This window comes from Emys orbicularis, chromosome 6, assembly GCF_028017835.1.
Source record: "Emys orbicularis isolate rEmyOrb1 chromosome 6, rEmyOrb1.hap1, whole genome shotgun sequence".
NCBI classification, from domain to species: domain Eukaryota; kingdom Metazoa; phylum Chordata; order Testudines; family Emydidae; genus Emys; species Emys orbicularis.
Genome location: NC_088688.1, coordinates 134,662,805 through 134,684,245, shown reverse-complemented (window position 1 = coordinate 134,684,245; position 21,441 = coordinate 134,662,805). Strand labels below are relative to the sequence as shown.

General features: G+C 53.7%; 1 protein-coding gene across 2 annotated transcripts in view; it reads left to right on the top strand.

Moving 5' to 3' along the window:
* The window catches only part of TBC1D2 (TBC1 domain family member 2), a 29,084-nt gene extending 8,066 nt beyond the window's left edge, over positions 1–21,018 (top strand). Inside the window, exons 4-14 of one of the 2 annotated variants that reach the window (XM_065406112.1) lie at positions 2,427–2,563; positions 4,015–4,202; positions 5,688–6,074; positions 6,556–6,591; positions 6,856–6,966; positions 8,899–9,086; positions 10,563–11,039; positions 14,640–14,760; positions 17,481–17,666; positions 19,265–19,386; positions 20,251–21,018. In XM_065406112.1, the coding sequence (XP_065262184.1) occupies positions 2,427–2,563; positions 4,015–4,202; positions 5,688–6,074; positions 6,556–6,591; positions 6,856–6,966; positions 8,899–9,086; positions 10,563–11,039; positions 14,640–14,760; positions 17,481–17,666; positions 19,265–19,386; positions 20,251–20,446 (2,149 nt within the window). In that variant the 3' untranslated portion in view covers positions 20,447–21,018. The remainder of the gene's footprint in view (positions 1–2,426; positions 2,564–4,014; positions 4,203–5,687; positions 6,075–6,555; positions 6,592–6,855; positions 6,967–8,898; positions 9,087–10,562; positions 11,040–14,639; positions 14,761–17,480; positions 17,667–19,264; positions 19,387–20,250) is intronic. The other variant, XM_065406113.1, reaches the window with a different exon arrangement.
* The last annotated feature ends 423 nt before the right edge of the window (positions 21,019–21,441 follow it).

The following is a 21,441-nucleotide window of genomic DNA, read 5'->3' as shown; positions in this document are numbered from 1 at the left end:
TCCCTTATCCACAAGACTCGTTATCCTATCAAAGAAAGCTATCAGATTAGTTTGACATGATTTGTTCTTTACAAATCCATGCAGGCTATTCCTTATCACCTTACCACCTTCCAAGTGTTCGCAGATGATTTCCTTAATTACTTGCTCCATTAGCTTCCCTGGCACGGAAGTTAAACTAACTGAGCAGAGGGTTGGACTAGATGACCTCCTGAGGTCCCTTCCAACCCTGATATTCTATGATTCTATGATTCTAACTGGTCTGTAGTTTCCTGGGTTGTTTTTATTTCCCTTTTTGTAGATGGGCACTATGTTTCCAGTCTTCTGGAATCTCTCCTGTCTCCCATGATTTTCCAAAGATAATAGAGGCTCAGATACCTCCTCTGTTAGCTCCTTGAATATTCTAGGATGCATTTCATCAGGCCCTGCTGACTTGCAGGCATCTAACTTTTCTAAGAGATTTTTAACTTGTTCTTTTTTTATTTTCTCTTCTAAACCTACCCCCTTCCCATTAGCATTCACTATGTTAGGCATTCCTTCAGACTTCTCGGTGAAGACCGAAACAAAGAAGTCATTAAGCATCTCTGCCATTTCCAAGTTTCCTGTTACTGTTTCTCCCTCCTCACTGAGCAGTGGGCCTACCCTGTCTTTGGTCTTCCTCTTGCTTCTAATGTATTGATAAAAAGTCTTCTTGTTTCCCTTTATTCCCGTAGCTAGTTTGAGCTCATTTTGTGCCTTTGCCTTTCTAATCTTGCCCCTGCATTCCTGTGCTGTTTGCCTATATTCATCCTTTGTAATCTGTCCTAGTTTCCATTTTTTATATGACTCCTTTTTATTTTTTAGATCATGCAAGATCTTGTGGTTAAGCCAAGGTAGTCTTTTGCCACATTTTCTATCTTTCCTACCCAGCGGAATAGCTTGCTTTTGGACCCTTAATAGTGTCCCTTTGAAAAACTGCCAACTCTCCTCAATTGTTTTTCCCCTCAGTCTTGATTCCCATGGGACCTACCTATCAGCTCTCTGAGCTTACCAAAATCCGCCTTCCTGAAATCCATTGTCTCTATTTTGCTGTACTCCCTTCTACCCTTCCTTAGAATTGTGAACTCTATGATTTCATGACCACTTTCACCCAAGCTGCCGTCTACTTTCAAATTCTCAACGAGTTCCTCCCTATTTGTTAAAATCAAATCTAGAACAGTTCCCCCTAGTAGCTTTTTCAACCTTCTGAAATAAAAAGTTGTCTGCAATGCAGTCCAAGAACTTATTGGATAGTCTGTGCCCCGCTGTGTTATTTTCCCAACATATATCTGGATAGTTGAAGTCCCCCATCACCACCAGATCTTGGGCTTTCAATGATTTTGTTAGTTGTTTAAAAAAAGCCTCATCCACCTCTTCCACCATCTGGGATCTGGCCCCACTGACGCCAGTGGAGCTACAGCCAATTGACACCAGCTGGGATCTGACCTGTTTTTTATCTATTTTTTAATGATCACTGATGACTAGGGCCCTACCAAATTCAGGGCCATGAAAAATGCATCACAGACCGTGAAGTCTGATCTCCCACCATGAAATCTGTCTTGTGTGCGCTTTTACCCTATACTGTACAGATTTTACGGGGGAGACCAGTGTTTCTAAAATTGGGGTCCTGACCGAAAAGGGAGTTGTAGGGGGGGGTCACAAGGTTATTTTAGGATGGTCATGGTATTGCCACCCTTACTTCTGCGCTGCCTTCAGAGCTGGGTGTCCGGAGAGTGGCAGCTGTTGGCCAGGCGCCCAGCTCTGAAGGTAGCAGGGCAGAAGTAAGGGTGGCAATACCATACCAGGCCATCCTTACTTCTGCGCTGCAGCTGGCAGCGACTCTGCCTTCAGAGCTGGGCTCCTGGCCAGCAGCCACTGCTCTCCAGCTCCTCAGAAGTAAGGGTAGCAGTCCCACAACCCTCCCTACAATAACCTTGCAAACCCCCCACAACTCCTTTTTGGGTCAGGACCCTACAATTACAACACTGTGAAATTTCACGTTTAAACAGCTGAAATCATGAAACTTATGATTTTTAAAATCCTGTGACCATGAAATTGACCAAAAGGACCAATGATCACTGACGGGATGAATCACTCAATGATTATCTGTTCTGTTTATTCCCTCTGGGGCACCTAGCATTGGCCACAGTCGGAAGACAGGATACTGAGCTAGATGGACCTTTGGTCTGAACCAGTATGGCTGTTCTTATGATGGATGTTTGTCTGGATTTTCTTATGCCAAGTGATGGTACCTCCCAATGACCCCTCTGCCTTACTTTTTCCTTCCTGCATAACGAAGTGAGGAGCAGCATCCAGGGGCGTGGCGATCCAGGGGAGCCAGTGATCAGGCTGGCCTCAGTGACCACGGCTCTCCTGGCCCTTGGGCTCCCTGGGTTTCTGTGTCTTTTCAGAAATACAATCTACAATATCTGTGGCACCAGGCAGCTCCCGGGGAATGGCAGGAGCATCTCCGGTGTTGAGGGATTCCCGGAGCACCCTGGGACTCCGGCGGAAGAACAAGAGGTGGAAGGGGAGGCAGAATGTCCAGGTACTTTCTCCTCACTGCCCTTTGTGGCCTGTATCCCAGCCTGGCATCGTGAAATCATTGTGCAGCAGCCCTGCCAGCTGTTGAAGGAGACGGGGGTTTCTCTGGGCATGGCTACACTTGCAGATGTAGAGCGCTGTGAGTTAAACCCGCCTTCAGAGAGCGCAGTAGGGGAAGCGCTGCAGTCTGTCCACACTGACAGCTGACAGTGCACTGGCCTGGCCACATTTGCAGCACTTGCAGCGGCATTGGGAGTGGTGCATTATGGGCAGCTATCCCAGCATGCAAGTGACTGCAATGTGCTTTTCAAATGGGGGGGGGGTGAGGTGGAGTGTGACAGGGAGTGTGTTGTGTGTATGTGGGGGGAGAGAGAGTGGGTTTTTGGGGTGCTGAGAGTGTGTCAGTATGCTGTCTTGTAAGTTCAGACCCCCCCCCCCCACCACCACCTCTCTCTCACTCACTCAAAGCAAACAGTAGATGTTTGCTTTTTCTTGGCGCTGATAAGCAGCCGGCTTCTCCGAAACGGAGCTTTGAAAGGGCATTTCCGCATTCCTGCAGCTGATTTCACAACAATGACCAGAGTGGCCACTTGACTTAAGGGGATTATGGGACGTTTCTGGAGGCTGATCAGAGCGCAGTAATGCAACACCTCGTTCACACTGGCGCCACGGCGCTCCAGCGGGCACGCAGCAAACGTTATTCCTCTCGCCGAGGTGGAGTACCAGCAGTGCTGTAGCCACGGAGTCAGAGCGCTCTGCATGCCTTGCCAGTGTGGACGGGGAGTGAGCTAGTGCGCCCGGGGCTCCTTTATTGCGCTGTAACTCACAAGTGTAGCCAAGGCCTTAGGGAGCGTCACGATGTCCTCTGGGGACATCGAACCCTAGTGCTCTGCTCTCCGGGGCTCCAGAGCAGCTCCCTCTCATTGCATTGGAACATCGCAGGGCTGCGTCCCCAGCTGGCACTGACTGGCATAGCTCCCTTGAAACCACTTTGCAGGAGCTGGGGACCTGGCCCTGTTTTCTTTTTGGTGCCTGCAGCAGTGGGGTACCTTGGCAGCGGGCATGGGCTTTGCCAGCACTTTCCCAATGGCTGCAGTTTAGAGCAGCCACTCCTGCCTCTGCTCTCTGTTCTGAGCAGCAAATCCTCCCACCAGAGTGGTCAGGCTTCGCTTGGCAGCCGGTCTTCCCTCCAAATGGCCATTACTGGTGTAAATCAGCAGAGCCCTATTGACTCCAGTGGAGCCACGCCCATTGACACTGGCTGGGATCAGCCCCATTGACTCTAGCGGAGCTACGGCCGCTCGAGCTCGGCTGAGGCTGGGGCCCCTGTGTATCTACGTTAGATACAGCACTTCAGCTGGCCCTGTGTGTCCGTCATTCTCCAGCTGGTCATTCAGTTTGGTGCTGGTTTCCCACAAGAGAAGTGACTCCCCTCCTCTCACTTGTCTCCCTCAGTCAGGGAGCAGGCCCGAGAGGACACACGGGCTGGGCCCAGGTCACACTGGCCTAGGAAAGCGAAGTGGCTGACCAGCGGTTTCCCTGCCTTCACCGAAGGGTTGGCACGTGAGAGAAGCTCCCCTGACAAGGTGGCTGTTCTGCAGCAGCAGGTCCTGACGCTGACAGAGGAAATCAAGTCTCAGAAGGTAAGACTGGTCTGGGAACCGTTGCTCCAGAGCCCAGCAAAGCCATTGGGATGGCTCTATAGACCCCAGGGAGCTTTGGATCAAGCCCCTAGGTGCTAGCATGAGCACTTCTTGGGGTGCCATTTGCTAGCGTGTTATGCTTGGTTCTCCAGTGATGTTCCTTTGGAGCTGTTCTCAGTTGGGGCTGGGGAGGGGTCACTCTGGGCTCACACGGGTGTGACTCGGAGCTGGGGGGGGGTCAGTGGGCTCACACGGGTGTGACTCGGGGCGGGGGAGTCAGTGGGCTCACCCCAGTGTGACTCGGGGCGGGGGCAAGGGGTCAGTGGGCTCACCCCGGTGTGTTTTGGGGTGGGGTGGTCAGTGAGCTCACACTAATGTGACTCGGGGCGGGGGGGGTCAGTGGGCTCACCCCGGTGTGACTCGGGGCTGGGGTAGGGGGGGTCATTGGGCTCACACGGGTGTGACTCGGGGCGGGGGTGGGGGGATCATTGGGCTCACACCGGTGTGACTCGGGGCGGGGGCGGGCGGGTCAGTGGGCTCACCCTGGTGTGACTCGGGGCGGGGGCGGGGCGGTCAGTGGGCTCACACCGGTGTGACTCGGGGCAGGGGGCGGTCAGTGGGCTCACACCGGTGTGACTCGGGGCGGGGCGGTCAGTGGGCTCACACCGGTGTGACTCGGGGCGGGGGCGGGGCGGTCAGTGGGCTCACACCGGTGTGACTCGGGGCGGGGGCGGGGCGGTCAGTGGGCTCACAGCGGTGTGACTTGGGGCGGGGGGGTCAGTGGGCTCACCCCGGTGTGACTCGGGGCGGGGGGGGTCAGTGGGCTCACACTGGTGTGACCCCGCTCAGGTTGCGGGGGGGTCACTGGGCTCACACCCGTGTCAGTAGGAGAGGAAACAGGCCCATGATGAGCAGTTGGCTTCGTCCTTCGTTTACTTCCTGGAGGCGATGGCCTTCTCCCAGACCGTGCAAGCTTCCTCTGTGGCCATGTGCCATGAGTCAGAGCCTGCTCCGGGGAGGGGAGGTGACTGTGAAAGTGTTGCCAGGACAAGGGGATTGCTGGCAGCCCCGGAGCCAGCGCGCGCCGCCCCTGCCCGGGGCTCTGCAACCAGTCAGCCTGTGGGGAGCCCGGGGCCAGGTAGGATGCACAGCATCCCCTTCCAAACAGCACAGCACCTCTAGGGTGGTACAGGCCATGGAGCATGGCGACCCATCCGTGCTGGGTGCTCCCAGGGCAGGCTGGCAGCACAGCTCCGCTGTTATAGACACATAGGAGTTGCAAGTCGTTCTCCGACGCTGGCTAGTGCCCACATCTCAGCAAAAGGCAGCTATGGGGTGTCCTGCCCAAGGGACGTCTCCCCAAATCCCCTTAGATAGTGCCCCCGTCCCTTACCCAGAACCCCAGGCCTGCTGCGACCTCCTTCAGAGCCGGTGCTGTATTGCCTGTGGTTCGTGGGCTGTGACGATCGCTCCATGTCCCTGCAGGAGCTGGTTAAGCTTCTCCACAAAGCTCTGGAGGCTGCGCAGCAGGAGAAGAGAGCATCCAGCATGTACCTGACTGCTGCAGAAGACAGAGACCGGCTGGAGCTGGTGCGGCACAAAGTGAGGCAAATTGTGGAGCTCAGCAGTCGGGTGGAAGCCCTGGAGACCGACAAGCAGGAGCTGGAGCAGAGCGTGGCTCTGAGGGACAGCCGTGTGGAGGAGCTGCAGGAGCACGTGCAGCTCCTGATGGACAAGAACCAGGCCAAGCAGCAAGTCATCCTGAAGCTCACGGAGCAGATTGCCCGGGATCTCTCTGAGCCGGTGCAAGAGGCTGATGCTGTTGCCGCGGATACCTTGTACAAGCAGCAGGAGGAGATTGAGCATTTGAAGGTCTGTGAGGCAGGCACAGCCAAATCAGCAGCTGGGGGGCTCTTTAGTAGATGGTACAGCAGGCGCCTGGACTGGTTTGTGCCGCTCCTTTGCTGTCCAAAGTGCAGGCAGTTTGCAAGTGCTGGGCTGATATCAGTCCTGGGCTTTGAAGGGTTTGTCTGGTTCAAGAGATGGGGAAGTGGTAGCCTGACTCCGCTGAGTCATCCTCCATTCAACCCTTAGCTCCTCCTCTGTTGCTGCCTTCACTCAGTCTGTCCAGATGTGTCCTCTGTGTAAACAACTTTTCCCCTCAGACAGCCTGGCCCACCGTGCAGCTCCCAGCCTCCTCTGTGCAGTTATAATGGACGCTTGTGTCTCTCAACAGAGAAGCACTGCAGCCAACAGTGGGGTTTTGTTGTCTGCAGTGAGGTGGGGTTTGTTGGTGCCTGGAATGCCTTTAAAAATGAACCAAACCCAGATCTCTCTGCCTGTCTCCTTGCAGCATCTCCCAAGCATTATGCACTATTACAGGGCAGAGGTAAGGTGGTTTGGGTGCCCTACCTGTACATTCCAGACCGGAACGTGTCTGAATTTCTTTTAAGTTTAGCCTTACATCTAAATTTCCTGGGTCTCTGATGTTATTTGGGAGAATTATGCCCTCCCTGTAATGTATTTTACCTTAAATTATGGAGCCATCCTCTCATTCTTTAGTTGTTCTGTGGGGATTTAAAAGAGAGAGACTAGCAAAAGCCTGTCTGCGAGCTGCCAGCCTGGTGTGAGCACCTGCTCTGCTTTCTGGCAGGATGACCTAGATGCCTACAGAACTCAGAACCAGTTCCTCAACTCCGAGATCCACCAGGTCACGAAGCTCTGGAGAAGCGTTGCCGAGAAGGAGAAAGTCCTGCTGATGAAGGTGAGATGAGCTGTGGAGAGAGGTGGCAGCTGTTCATTTAGTTATTGTGAAGTGAGCACCAATGCAGGAGTTTCCCTTCCTACCCAGCCCCAGTCCCAGATGCACAGTAAGCCAACAAGGGTTTTGTTCCCAGTAGACTCCCATCCACTTCTTCACTCTGCATTTTGGTGGCCCCGACATGGGATCTCTGATCATCTTCCCTCAAGAGTTTCCCAAATAACATACAGGCAAACCCTAATTTTTGTTTGGGTCTCAAGGGACGATGAAGCATTAGTAGAGTTGGGGTCTTGCAAAATCAAATTTCTGCTTCTCTACAAATTTCAGCTCCAGGCCAGACACAAACTTAGAGTCACGTGAGGCTCTGGGGTTTACATAGGAACAGGCTCATCCCAGGTGCCATCCAGTTCAGTAGCCTGTTGCCGACAAGGGCCAGTGCCAGCAGGATGCAGCGCTGAAGCTAAGATGCCCACAGAGAAAGTTCCCTTCAGCCCCCAGGAGTTTGAGGTCGGCTGACACTCAGCGCTTGGAGTTTGTCCCTTCTGAAGCACTTGTCTGCCTTTTAATCTCTGCTATCATAACTCTGGATACTCAGCCACAGAAACATTCAGTCCTTTTTTGAATCCTGCTCAGCTCTTGGTCTCAACACCTCATGTGGCAGTGAGTTCCGCAGGTTAATGGTGTGCTGTATGAAAAAGTGTTTCCCTCTCTGTTTTGTCAGAATTTGGCACCATTTGATTTCACCGAGTTTCTCCATGTTATTGTATTGTGTGATGGCGCGGGCACTGCCCTTGGTCCTATCTTTGCTGTTCCATTCATGATTGTACTCTTGCCATGCTCCCTCCTATTCATCTCCTCTCTACAGTAAACAGTCCCAGTTAATCTGTTTTCAGAGCCCTTAGTTCTCCTCCTCCCCCGCTATGGTCCCCTCTAGTTCTGCAGTGACTGTCGAAGTGGGGTGCAGTCCTGTCCACACGAATCAGACAGCGGCGAGGCAGTGCTGTGTATAATGGCACTGTATTAGTTCCATGGTGTTCTCCATCCCATCCCTATGCACCCTAACACCTTGTTTGCTTTCCTAACTGCTGCAGCTGATGCGCAGATGTCTCCAGTGAGCTCCTAGCCTGGCGTGCCCTTGGGTGAGTCCCTCAGCCTCTCACCTGTGTATCCGGGAGAATGACGCTTCCTTTCTCCCACCCCTTCTCTGGCCTGGCTCTGAGCTCTCTGGGGCAGGCCTGTCTCTCATTACTTGTCTGGGCAGTGGCCAGCACACCGGAGTCTCAAACTCAGCTGAGCCTTCTGCTAGTCACTAGCACTGTCCCTGCCAGTAGAGGAGTAGCACGGCCTGGCTGGGAAGCTGCAGAGGAGCAGTTGGAATAGATGAGACAGGGTAAGGCTTTAGATGCCTCTTCAAAGTGGTCAAGGTATGAACCCAGGTGTCCTGGCCAATTCACTCTGGGCAATTCTGACACCCCCCTAATAAAATTCCCTATGCAGTTTCCTCCACATGCACACACCCTCCCGTGGACTCCCGCTTTACCCTCTAACACCCCCCAGCTCACCAGCCCCTGCTTGCCCTTGCTGCACAGCAGTGACCTACTGCCAGCACCCGGGCTCCTCTCCTTGCTCCTGCGGGGCTCTGGCTCTTTCCTGCTGCAGCGGCCTTGCTGTGGCTGCTCCTTCCACCCTCCATTGCGCTCCGTGGCATGGGGTTGACTCAGTAACTGCTTGCCCATGAACACGGGAGATGCAGGCAGCTGCTGGGGCAGACCCCTGGCGCTGGGTGCCTCTGGGTGGGGGGTTTCCAGGGGCAAGGGCAGGCGATGTGGGCTTTGCTCTCCAGCTATGCTCATGGCTGACACACGTGTCAGGGGCTGTCAGTTTTGTGCATCTGCAGCAAGCCACTCTGATGGCACCCCCAACGCTCTCTTCCAGTGTGCCCGCCTGCAAGCCCGCAGCTGCCAGGTGGAGACCAAATACCTGATGATGCTGCGGAGGCTGCAGGAGGCCTCCCCTGACCTGGCCAGCGGTGAGGCCGAGCTGGTGAAGAGCCTGATCCAGGAGGCGCTACAGTGGGATGCGGAGGAGGAAGCAGCGGAGGCTCTTCAGCTGAACCCTGTCAGGTAAGGGGCACGTGGGCGAGAAGGGCGCATCACTGCTTTGTGGCAGGGATGCGGCAAGTGCAGAAGGACTCTCTGTCACGGGATGGGCCCTCGGCTCAGAACAGTCCTGGGGCGGCGCCTTCTGCCAGGTTCCCAGCTGTCCCGTGCTGAGGTGGACAGGCTTGCTGTCCTGCACAGTGTGCATAGCCCAACTCCAGGATCTCTGGCAGCAACCGGATGGACGGATCTGCATGTCTCCCACAGCCCAGTTCAAGGCTGCTGACAGTCACCCGTGGGTTACAGATTCTGGAATAGGAAGATGCATCCCTAAAACAAAGCACTTCCAGGCCCCTGCGATGGAGCCTGTTCTGTGCATTTAGCCAGACGAGGTGCCATCAGCAATAACGTTTTCAGTACACACCTCACTGCTGAGTTTGCTATTCCTTGCCCTCCCTGAGCTGGGATGCTCTGCTTAGCCAGGCAGTGCAATTAGCCTGGGGTGAGCACAGGACTCATCGCCGCTGTGGAGGGGAAGTGACTGAGCAGCCGTCGCCTGCAGGCAGTTTGGGGTTTCTGTGCACACATCTCCCATAAGTGGATACTGGGGATGAGCAGAGGCCGGGAGGAAGTGTGAGGCTGGTCTGTCTTCTCTGCAGGGTCACCAGGGTGTGAGCAGCTGCACTGCAAACCCACACTCGAGTTCCTGGGACCTCACTGGACTTCTGGGTCTTGGTGCTGCAATGAGCCGAGCGGCTCTGAGAGTCTTTCAGTGAACTGTGGCAGAATTTGTCCTGAGAACGTGGGGGAATTGTGGGAAGGCATTGGAAAGCCATCAGCACTTGAATGGGTTAGTCTGCAACCTCCCTGCAAAGTGGGCAGGTTACCAGCCTGAGTGAAAGCGACTCCTGCGCTCTGCTGGGCCAGCTAACCCGGGTGTCAAGCACCATCGCAGCGGGGTGAGAGGGTTATAGGTGTGGATGGGAGGGGTTAGGGCAACACCTGGGGTGGGTGGGTGGGAAACTGCAGTGAAGACAAACCCTGGAGTCAGGAGAGGGGTTGTTATGTGATGGGGAAATCTGTACCATACCTCTGGCAAATGTCTGGTTGTTCAGCTTGTCAGCGGCTGGGTTAGGACCCAGCAGGGCCCCACTCCTGGCTGAGGTGCCACGGGACCAGGCTGGCTAAGGTTTGAACACAGTTACAAAGGGGGCACTGGAAGGACACGTGGAAGTGTTGGTGCTCGGGGGATAGGAGGCCCGGCAGTCTGGTGGCTCCTTCCATCTCTAGCAGCTGGGGTTCCAGGAGGAGGGGCCAAAGCTGGCTCTCGCACAGGCGCTGCCCAGGGAGACAGCCACTGTGCCTAGGGCAGCAGGAGTGGGGACTGGGCACCGTAGCTGCTTCTGACTCAGTTTGCCCTGCGTACCAGTACCCCGCTGGGCAAACTGTCCAGCGCCTAGCACGTGGGTTTCAGCCCCTGCTCTGCTCTGCCCTCTCCAGAGAGTATGACGACTATGGGTTTATGACCATTCCCAAATACGAGGTTGAGGACTGGAAGCTTCTGGCTAAAATCCAAGCCCTAGAGATCAAATCCAACAACCTGCTGAGCCACACAGCGGTAGAGAAGCCTCTTGGTGAGAGATGGGCCGGCATGGCTGAGTTGAGCCCCTCTGCAGAGCTGAAAGGTTTGATCCGCTGCGGCATCCCCGTGGAGCACCGCCAAAGGGTCTGGAAATGGATAGTGACCCAGCGCCTGTCCCACCACCACACCGCCAACCACTACGAGAGCCTGCTGCGGCAGTGTGAGCGCACGGAGCACCCCGCCTCCCGGCAGATCGAGCTGGACCTGCCCCGCACCCTGACCAACAACAGGCATTTCACATCTCCCACCTCCCAGCTCGTCCCCAAGCTCCGAAGGGTGCTGCTGGCCTTCTCCTGGCAGAATCCCGCCATCGGCTACTGCCAGGGGCTAAACAGGTGAGACGCTGAGGTGCCACTGCCGGAGCAGCAGGGAAGGCTGCTCACTGCTGGGCTGTCTCTGTACAAGGGGATAAGAGCCGCCCCAGAGTCCTGGGAGCCCCTGGAGGATCAGTCCGTTGCAGAATAGGGTGCTCAGATACCCTAGCGAGGGGGCCAGAGGAGTACCGCAAGGAGAGGGACCTGCAGGGAAGGGAAGCAGGTGGACATTTCCTGTTAGAGTGATGGTGTCGGTTCTTCAGGGATTCCCCCGTCTGGGGGAGCAGGGATGGCTGCTTTTGTATTAATTTAGATGGAACGTGTGGGTTAAAGGTGTTCACATCACCCAGTCACTTTCCAACATTAAACAGTGTTAAACAAGGCCCAGGGCTTGGCATACAGAGACCTCGGCTTGCTTTAGTGCCATGGCAAACACACCATTAAAGAGCCTTTTAACCTTTTACTGGAGATACAGAAAAGAAGGAAAAACAGCTAAAGCCTTTGAAATGTAAAGTATTAACTAAGGCTTCCATTTGTACAACATCCCTTCTTCCCTTTGCCGTTAGCTGGAGAGCGTTTTAGAAGGAAAATCTCTCGTTTGAGAGGCCTTAGATCGGGGTGGGCAAACTTTCTGGCCCGAGGGCCACATTTGGGTATGGAAATTGTATGGCAGGCCATGAATGCTCATGAAATTGGGAGTTGGGGTGTGGGGGAGGTGAGGGCTCTGGCTGGGGGTGCAGGCTCTGGGATGGGGCTGGGGTGAGGGTTTGGGGTGCAGGAGGGTGCTCTGGGCTGGGACCAAGGGGATCAGAGGGCAGGAGGGGGATCAGGGCTGGGGCAGGGGGTTGGGGTGTGGGAGGGGTGCAGGCTCCAGGCGGCGCTTACCTCAAGCAGCTCCAGAAACAGCGGCATGTCCCCCCTCTGGCTCCTACGCAGAGGCACAGCCAGGCAGCTCTGCACGCTGCTCCGTCTGTAGGCGCCACCCCTGCAGCTCCCGTTGGCCATGGTTCTCAGCCAATGGGAGGTGTGGGGTGGGGGCAGCGTGTGGAGCCCCTGGGCTGCCCCTACACTTAGGAGCTAGAGGGGGGACATGCCGCTGCTTCCAGGAGCCACGGTACGCACGGAGCGGGGTAAGCCCACGGACCCTGCTCCCCGGCGGGAGCTCAAGGGCCAGATTAAAATGTCTGAAGGGCCGGATGCGGCCTCTGGGCCATAGTTTGCCCATCCCGCCTTAGATGGTACCAAAGGTGGTGGTAACTGTCGTCCCAGGTGGGGGTTGACATTCAGTTGGAGCCAGCAGGGGTGGCGATGTCATCTGGGTCCCTCTCTGGCCCGTTCTGGTCACACAACACCTCTCAGGATCAGGGTGATGAAGGCCAGAGGTGCCAGGAAATGGTGGGATTGGCAGCCATGATGGTGAAGCTCGCTCCAGTAGCCTCTGCCTGTTCTATCCATCTGTTCTTTTTGTTTGTTCTTTCATTCTTTCCCCACAAAATCTCTCTTTAAGGACCCCAAGAGGGAGTGGTGGGTGGAATAGCCCATCCCCTCATTATTATGTCCACCAAAAAGGCCTAATATCCGACATACCAGTTTTGGCTCATGAACTTCCAGCTCCACATCTCCTCTTTTTAACGAGCGTAATTTCATCGCAGTCCTTGAGTCATAGCGACTTGGCCTTTTTTTCCTCAGAGTAATTTAGTTATTCTCCCTTCAGTTGTCTCCCATCCGTGCCTGTTCCCATCAACGTTTGTTGTTATAGGTTACTGGAACAACTTGTAACTTTTACATACTTTTTACAGCTGCGCTCCCAAGTTGGGTGGATTTGTAGGCCCATTTGTCACAACACTGCTCGTAGCAGAGTTGGCAAGGAGGCAAATGCCCTGTGGCCCGCATACACTGGCGATCAATGTCCTGCTTAAAAATGAAGGCTTGTTTGTGTTTTGTGAGTTTGACACCTCTTCCTCCACCAGCCCCATGCTTTCCCTGTCCCCTGTTCAGAGCTAAGAGAGGCAGACCAGTTCCTGTGCCCAGCATTCATCATGCCCTTTGTTCATGGGCTGCAAACCCACACCTACTAACCTCCAGCCAGGAACAAACTTCCAAAGCCAGGTGATCAATCCCATGACAACAGAAATGCTGTCACTCCTCCTCTGAAGGAAAGGTACACAGCCATTTCCCGAACAGGTACTTTCCTCTGAGCTCATCAGTGACTGTTGAGCATCTAAAGAACAATGGGATCAGATTCAGGGAATAGAAGAGAGGCAGAATAAAGTGACTTTTTCAAAAGACTTCTTGTAGCCTCACTCAGTATACTTAGCCCTCATGCGGCGATTTAGGACGCCTGGAGCATTGCTGTGATGTATATTAACATGACATGAAATGTACATCAGTCATTTGTATCACGTTGGCCAAATCCTGGGAGCTGCTCAGCACCCACAGTCGCTCCAGAAGCACTTGGGCGTGTGAGTGCAGCAGCCTCGGGAATTGGCTTGCTGGCAGTAACAAGCACTTTGCTTTTCCAGGAGCTGCCCAAGCGGTACGATGTGAAGCGGGCTGCTGCTGTCAGCCTCTGCTTCCTAAGCAATAGGAAAAGGCAAGGTCTGAATTGGTGTGTAATAATTGAGGTTTGGCACGCATGGCACGCAACTGTCCTGGTGACACTCCCCTTAGTGGAGAAGACTTGACATAGATATTGGGAAGCCTTCTTTATTCTTCAGAGCCTGCTCTCTGCACGGTGTCACCCAGCAGCTATGTGGTCCCCCCTCCCTGCCCAGCTTTCTGCAGGGCATTGCCTGGCAGCCACATGGGCCCCCCCGCCCCCCAGTGCCTTCTGCTCTGTGCGGAGCCACCTGGCTGCCACGTGGGCCCTCTTTCTCCCCAGCTGTTTGTGTGAGGTTGCCCAAAGGCTGCCTAGGACCCTGCCTCTCATCCGGCTCCGGGAGCAGGCTGGGATGTTGTATGTATTATCTGGCACCTAGGACATGCATGGGGCTCTGCAGACTACCTCGGGAAGGCAAGTTCCCTGCCCCAGAGAGCTCATCCTGTCCAGCACAGGGCACCCTCTGTTCCTCTGAGGCTGATCGCAGTCGAGGGGGCTCAGGCTATGGCGATTAATGGATGACCGGCGAGGGGGGGAAGGGAAGGAATCTGTCACATGGATCTATCAGGGTAGAGCCCCTCCCATCTCAGAGTGCCAGGAGGCTGGCTCCCAGGTGGTGTAAATCAGCACACCTCCACTGGCTTCAATAGAGCCCCCCCCAAGTACCCAAACTGGGGTGCTGGCCCCAGGAGTCTAGCTTCATTGCTTAGCCCTGCCTAATCTCTAGTGCTCTGGCAGTGCTGCCGGACGTGGCAATGAACTCCAGCCAGCCTTGTTACGCCAGGAGATCCAGGGAGATCTTTGAGGCCCTGGAAAAGCACACTCGCTGGCTGGCCTGTCACTGCTCAGCAGCCTGTGCTCCCTGCACCAGAGCCACACAAAGATTTCATGTCAAACCTGAAGCTAGAAGACCAATGCCAACCAGAATCTCTGATTTCCCACCAGTGCTATTGCAGGTCAGTGTCTGCTCAGTAGGTAATAGAGTGTGTCTGCTTTGTTTCATGGTGTCCTGTCCATTGCAGGTTGGCAGCCATTGCCCTCCTGGTCCTAGAAGAGGAGGAAAGCGCATTCTGGTGCCTGGTTCACATTGTGGAAAACCTGATGCCGGCGGATTACTACAGCAACACGTTAATAGCATCACAGGTGAGCATGAGAATCCGGCTACGTTACAGGGGTGAAAGACAGCAGGGTACTTGCACAGAGATGTTAAAGGGACATGGTCGACTCCTGCAGCCCAGCCCCTCCTGCATAAGCCAATTTTAGGATTACTTTGCAGGGCCCAGAGCAGGGCCCATGAGAATCGGGCCCATGAGAATCAGGCCCATGCTGTCCAGCAAGTCCTCGGAAGTCAGGCAGGTTGGAGAGGAGACACTTTTATTAACTGCACAAGCACTCAGCATTGTCTGAATCCATAGAGTTTCTTCACATCATAGGTAATCTCATTAACTCTTTCCACTACTTCAAAGTGTCCATTCTAAATGTCTTGCATTTTATTCTTTCTCACAGGATCCAGCACAAGCACCATCTCTCCTATTTCAAATGCTCTTTCCTCGGCATGTCTATCATGCCAGGCCTTTCAAACTCCCTTGCTTTCCTTTAGATTTTGCTGAAACAACTCCATCATACCTTGCAATTTTTCATTAAAATGAGACACATAGTCCATCACTGGCTATGCTGTTTCCTCAACATTACCTTCCCAAGAACCATGAATCAGATCTAGGGGTCCCCTAACCTGCCTTCCATAGAGCAGTTCAAAGGGAGCAAACCTAGTAGATTCTTGGGGTACACTCCTGTACAGATCCAACAGATATGGCAGCCGAACATCCCCATCGTTCTGTCACCTGTCCACATACATTTTCATCATAGATTTCAAGGTCCCATTGAACCTTTCCACCAGACCATGGTCTGACAGTATTGCTCTGGGGAAACCCACTCTGCTAAAAATAGCAAACGACCTGTTGCCACTATCTCTGCCTCAATATTAGACAATGCTGCAGCCTCGGGGTACCTGGTAGCAAAATCTACCAACACAGAAATATACTTCTTCCCATTCCTGGAAGGTTTAGGGAGTGGTCCTACAATATCCACAGAGATTCTGGCAAATGCCTTCCCAATAATGGGTTAAAGGCTGGAGAGGTGCCTCACTAGGTCCCTTTAACGCTTTGCACTTCTGGCACAAATCACAGCGCCTGGAATAATCTCTCACTGTTTCAAAAAGATAAGGCCAGTAGAAATTTTGCTTCAGCCTGTCACATGTTTTGCCTACATCCAGATGTCCTGCAAACAGACCATCATGGGGCCTCGGTTACACAGTGTAAGCTGGAGTAACTTCATAGAAATCACCATCGTCCAATGCTTCTGCTAGGGTGGGGCAGCCCCACAGAGCACCTTGCCCAGGACTGGGCCTCAGTGGCACAGCCGAGCCTGAAACGCTCAAATCACACATGAAGGGCCTGACCTTGCTGTGATACTGGTAGGTGTGGGAGAGTTAGGCCCATCATATATGTCTCCCTTGGTCCAAAAAGAGAGACCGCCAAGACTCCTCTGAGTTGGAGCCCAGTTGCGACTCAGTAAGTGTGTGTAGACTCTTAAAATCTCCCTCATGGACACAGGGTTCCTCTGTCCGTCTGGTGCATCAGAATCTAGGGCAGGTCTGCCAGATTTTCTGATCCTTCAGCGTGCTTGCAGCAGAAGTCACGGCAGTCACAGCTGCTGGTGCCATTCCATTGCATTTGTTTTGGTGGTCAGCCAGCAGGAGGAGGAAGAGCTGTTGTGTGTGTCACAGTCAGGACAGGGGTATATGTTACAGAATGTGCTCTCTTGGCCTAGTGGCGCCGACTTTCTAATCTGCTGGAGGGGGCTCAACCCCCCAGCTCTGTCCCAGGCCCCACCCCTGCCCCACCTCTAACACAGCACTGACTTTCCAGACACATGCTGCTGCAGAACCAGCCTTCGTACTGCAGCACTCTTCTTCCAGTTAATTAGGGAGAACATAAGAACGGCCACACTGGGTCAGACCAAAGGTCCATCTAGCCCAGTATCCTGTCTACCGACAGCGGCCGATGCCAGGTGCCCCAGAGGGAATGAACAGAACAGGGAATCATCAAGTGATCCATCCCCTGTTGCCCATCCCCAGCTTCTGGCAAGCAGGGGCTAGGGACACCATCCCTGCCCAGGCTGGCTAATAGCCATTGATGGACCTGTCCTCCATGAATCCATCTAGTTCTTTTTTTGAACCCTGTTATAGTGTTGGCCTTCACAACATCCTCTGGCAAAGAGTTCCACAGGTTGACTCTGTGTTGTGTGAAGAAATACTTCCTTTTGTTTGTTTTAAACCTGCTGCCAATTAATTTCATTTGGTGACCCCTAGTTCTTGTGTTATGAGAAGGAGTAAATAACACTTCCTTATTTACTTTCTCCACACCAGTCATGATTTTATAGACCTCGATCATATCCCCTTTAGTCGTCTCTTTTCCAAGCTGAAAAGTCCCAGTGTCATGATACGGAACCTTTCCATATCCCTAATCATTTTTGTTGCCCTTCTCTGAACCTTTTCCAATTCCAATATATATTTTTTGAGATGGGGCAACCACATCTGCACACAGTATTAAAGATGTGGGAGTACCATGGATTTATATAGAGGCAATATGATATTTTCTGTCTTATTATCTATCCCTTTCTTAATGATTCCCAACATTCTGTTCGCTTTTTTGACTGCCGCTGCACATTGAGTGGATGTTTTCAGAGAAGTATCCACAATGACTCCAAGATCTCTTTCTTGAGTAGTAACAGCTAATTTAGACCCCATCATTTCATGTGCACCTGCCTCAGTATCTCATGGATTCCCGCTTTGTCAAACACAGGTGGATCAAAGAGTCTTTAAAGACTTCTTGTCAGAAAAGCTCCCCAGGCTTACAGCTCACTTTGAGCAGCACAGGATTGACGTCTCACTGATCACCTTCAACTGGTTCCTGGTGGCCTTTGTAGACAGCCTGGTCAGCGACATCCTCCTCCGGGTCTGGGATGCCTTCCTGTATGAAGGAACAAAGGTAGGGACCCACCCCTAGCCCTAGCTATGCCGGGCTCTCAGAGCTGCCGTTCTTGGACACTCGGACCCAAGTGGCACACACCCCACCTTGAGCTGGGCAGCAGACCGGTGTCATAATCATTTTGGTCCCACAACTCCCTGGATGAGCTGCCCAGTCTCTCTGCGTGTCTCTGGCAACGATAGTGGGCCTGTGGCTTCCAGCTCTGTCTGTACTGGGGCTGGAATGGAAAGATTGAGCCCAGCCCGGGGAGACAAATCCACACTAACTCTCACGGAGCAAGCGTGCTACCCAGAGCGGGCGCGGGGCTAGCCACACAAGCACGTATCTAGGCTCTCGAACGGGCAAACGCTTGCGGCGGCTAGTTCTCCCGCTGTTCACGTTGCCACGGCTACGTCCTATTCCTAGCACGCTAGCTCAATGAGCACTCCTGCAAACGCCTCTCTGAGCTGGGAATCCCACCCCAGCTATGCCCTGAGGAGCAGCGCTGTTGGCTCCCCCTCCCTCACTGTGCTCCACAAAAACAGTTAGAAAACTGACAAGCCCCATCAAAATCTACTGATCCACCCTTAGCACAACCGCGTGCCCACATACACACCTCGACCTGACAGACAGGCCACCCCCATCCTGTTTCTCTCACACAAACGGCCCCTACATGCATAGACAGGGCAGCATTCGCCCCATTACCAGGCACACACACACCACACAGCCATTTCTCACCCCCACCTCCCTGGCTTGGGGACACATACCCCAGCTCATCAGGTCTCTCCCCTGCCTCCCGTTCTATTACCCTGGCATCACCTTGTTGGTGCTGGGGTAGCCGGGCCCAGACCTCCCCCAGCTGGGCCTCACGCCGTCTCCTGGCCTTCCCAGCTTCTCTCACTGCAGTCCTACATCATTGCCCTGAGGAGGGCCTGGGGACCTGCTCCATCTCCTCTCCTGTTTCTAGAGGGGGCGCTGGAGCTGCAGGGGTCTTGGGACCTTCTCGGGTTGGGGAAAGGAGCTGGGAGGGGATCTTCTCTTCTCCTTCCTCGGCCTGGAGAGCAGCAGACCAGGCATGTTCTGGCCCTGGCTTCAGCCAGCCAGAGTTGAGGAGGGTACAGTCTCGGCCCTCGGTAGGGCGATCTCAGAGAAGTTGGAGCTGGGCAAATGCAATGGATGCCAGTGCAGCTGCTGCTGGACCATGAAGTGGCCAGGAGAGGGCATGAGGATGCGGGCAGCCACCAGTGCCTGTTCCCTTGGTGCCAGGTACCACTGCTTGGGGAGCGGGCCAGTCCTGAATTCTGTTCTCTGTTCCCCACCACCTCAGAGAAGGAGAGCCTCCTGTGCATTTAACTCCCAGTTTAGCCTCTGCTCCTGTAGCGCATTCACTCTCCAAGGGGAGCACAGAGAATGAACAGTGCAAATTGACAACGAGTGAGAGGAGACGTGCGTTGGCTTCTGAAGGCCCCCTCCTCTGGTGTGCAGCACAGACACCTGCTGTCCCACCTCATCCCATAGTGCACCAGTGCCAGAGTGCTCCACACCCTGAGCTTTCAGTCCCTACATGGGTAGATGCTGGGGGCCCTGTGCCCACTAAAACACATTTTAACTTGTCCTAGGTGATTTTCCGCTATGCTCTTGCCATCTTTAAGTATAACGAAGAGGAAATTCTGCAGATCCATGACAGCCTGGAGGTTTACCAGTACCTTCGCTTTTTCACCCACATGATAGGAGATGGCAGGTGAGAGAAGAGCTGCCCTCAGCTTCCTCTTTGGCCAGTCACTTGTGCGCAGACCTGTAAACTTGATGAAATAATGACAAGGCCTAGGACTGTCGCCCTTGTGCTTGCAGGTTGGGGAAGGAACAAGAGTTGGCCATGTGCCTTTGTTCAGTGATGTTCACTGATCTCTAGTTCAGCCTAGAAATTGTTGCCTGTACAATTGAGTTTGTGCCCAAAACAGAAAGAGCAGTTAGGTTGACACATCCAGGATTCACAGCCACGAAGGCCATTGACGGGACAGCGGGGCTGGGGCTGGGGTTTGCTTTTGTTCTGCTGGAGAAGAAGGATCCTGCTCTTCACAAAGTCGAGTGTGCACCGTGGGCATGGGATGAAAGACAGGATTTGGCCAGTGAATCTCTTCCCTGGCAAACAGCCCCTCAGACTAATCCCACCGCAAGGGAGTCCTGGGACATACCACTGAGCCTGCTAAGGGGACAAGGGCCCAGCCTCTCACAGGAGCAGGATCCATCCTAGCAATAGGTGAGGAGCATATGTCTGCCTGGAGAAAGGTCTCCCTGGGTGTTCATGGCTTGCCCTGCCAAGCTCAGAGGCTTCTTTTCCGGGCTGGGGCAGAGGAAGGTTGGCTGCTGAAGCTGAAACACTTTACACTGGAGTAAGGGGGGACTGACACGATCAGCTGATTAGTCCTTGGGTGGGGGCCTCAGAGCCTGTGGCTGCCAGCTGTAGTCCAGCCCTGGCTACAAGTTGGTCACTTGGTTACAATGCAAGGGCAGTGCTGCCCCGGCAGGAGGGGACAGCACTCACACACTAGGACCAGGTGTTCAGCTGATTAGCTCACCCGTGCACCCTGTCTTCTCCCGGTAGGAAGCTGATGAGCATCGCCTTCAATGACATGAATCCCTTCCCAATGAAGGTGCTGCGGAACCGGCGAGCAACACACCGGGAGGAGCTGGAGGCGGAGCTGAGCGAGCTGGAGCGGATCAAGGCGCAGTACGTGAAAGAGCAAGCAGAGCAGGTGGCACTGGACGGAGCCGTTAGCGAAGAGGAGGAGGAGATGTAGCCAGAGAAGTGGCTGCTGTCCTGCACCTGCATCCCTGGCCCTGGAGCTCTGCAACAGCATCACGCTCCTTTCTAAGAGAGATGGAAAATCCTGAGGCAAGCAGGGCCAACACAGAGGATAGGCACAGTGTTTCTGAGGAGCTCAGCTGGGAGGACTGTGTCCTGCCCAGACCTCCTGGCTCACTGTCCACCCAGCACACAGCTGCAGGCTCAGGGCCAACACAGGTTCTGTCTTGGAAAGGTCCTGTCTGTCTCTCTGAACCATCCTGTCCATTCCTCCCCACCATCTTGCTGCAGCTGCACTAGATGGGGTGCCCAACCTATGGCCCGCGGGCTGTACTCTGCCCACTAGAGCATTTCGTAAGGCCCACAGCCTGCTTCAACACAATATACTAACAGCCGATTCGTTAGCGTTTTGTCGTCATGTTTATATCATTTTAGTTTAATTATGAGTTCTGTATGGGGTTTTTTTTTTGTTTTCTATAATTCTGATACACGTTTTATGCACTGATTTCTCTATTTGTTTTTAAATAGACAATACTGAACATACCAACCTATCTAAACACCTACGAAACAGAATCTGTTTGGCCCACTCCAGGTTGTGCTTAGGTTCATGTGGCCCTCCTGTGTAATAAGGTTGGGAAACCGAGTGTCACAGGATGCTGTTTGTTTGATCACAGGTGACTTTAATTGTGTGCACCATATTGGAGGCTGATGAGGCACATGTGATCCAGAAAGCCTTCCCATGTCTTTGAGTGTGCTCTGCTGGGAATGTCAATGGGGTGTGTGTATAATCATAGCAAGTATTAAGACAAAAGCACTTGCTTGAGAGTTAGTGTGTGAAGCCCCTGAATAGTGAAGGAGAGAGACCTGATGGAACTCTTGAAGCTACCATGGCATCTTTCTGCAGCTACAGTAACTCCTCACTTAACGTCGTCCCGGTTAACATTGTTATGTTGCTGATCAGTTAGGAAACATGCTCGTTTAAAGTTGCAC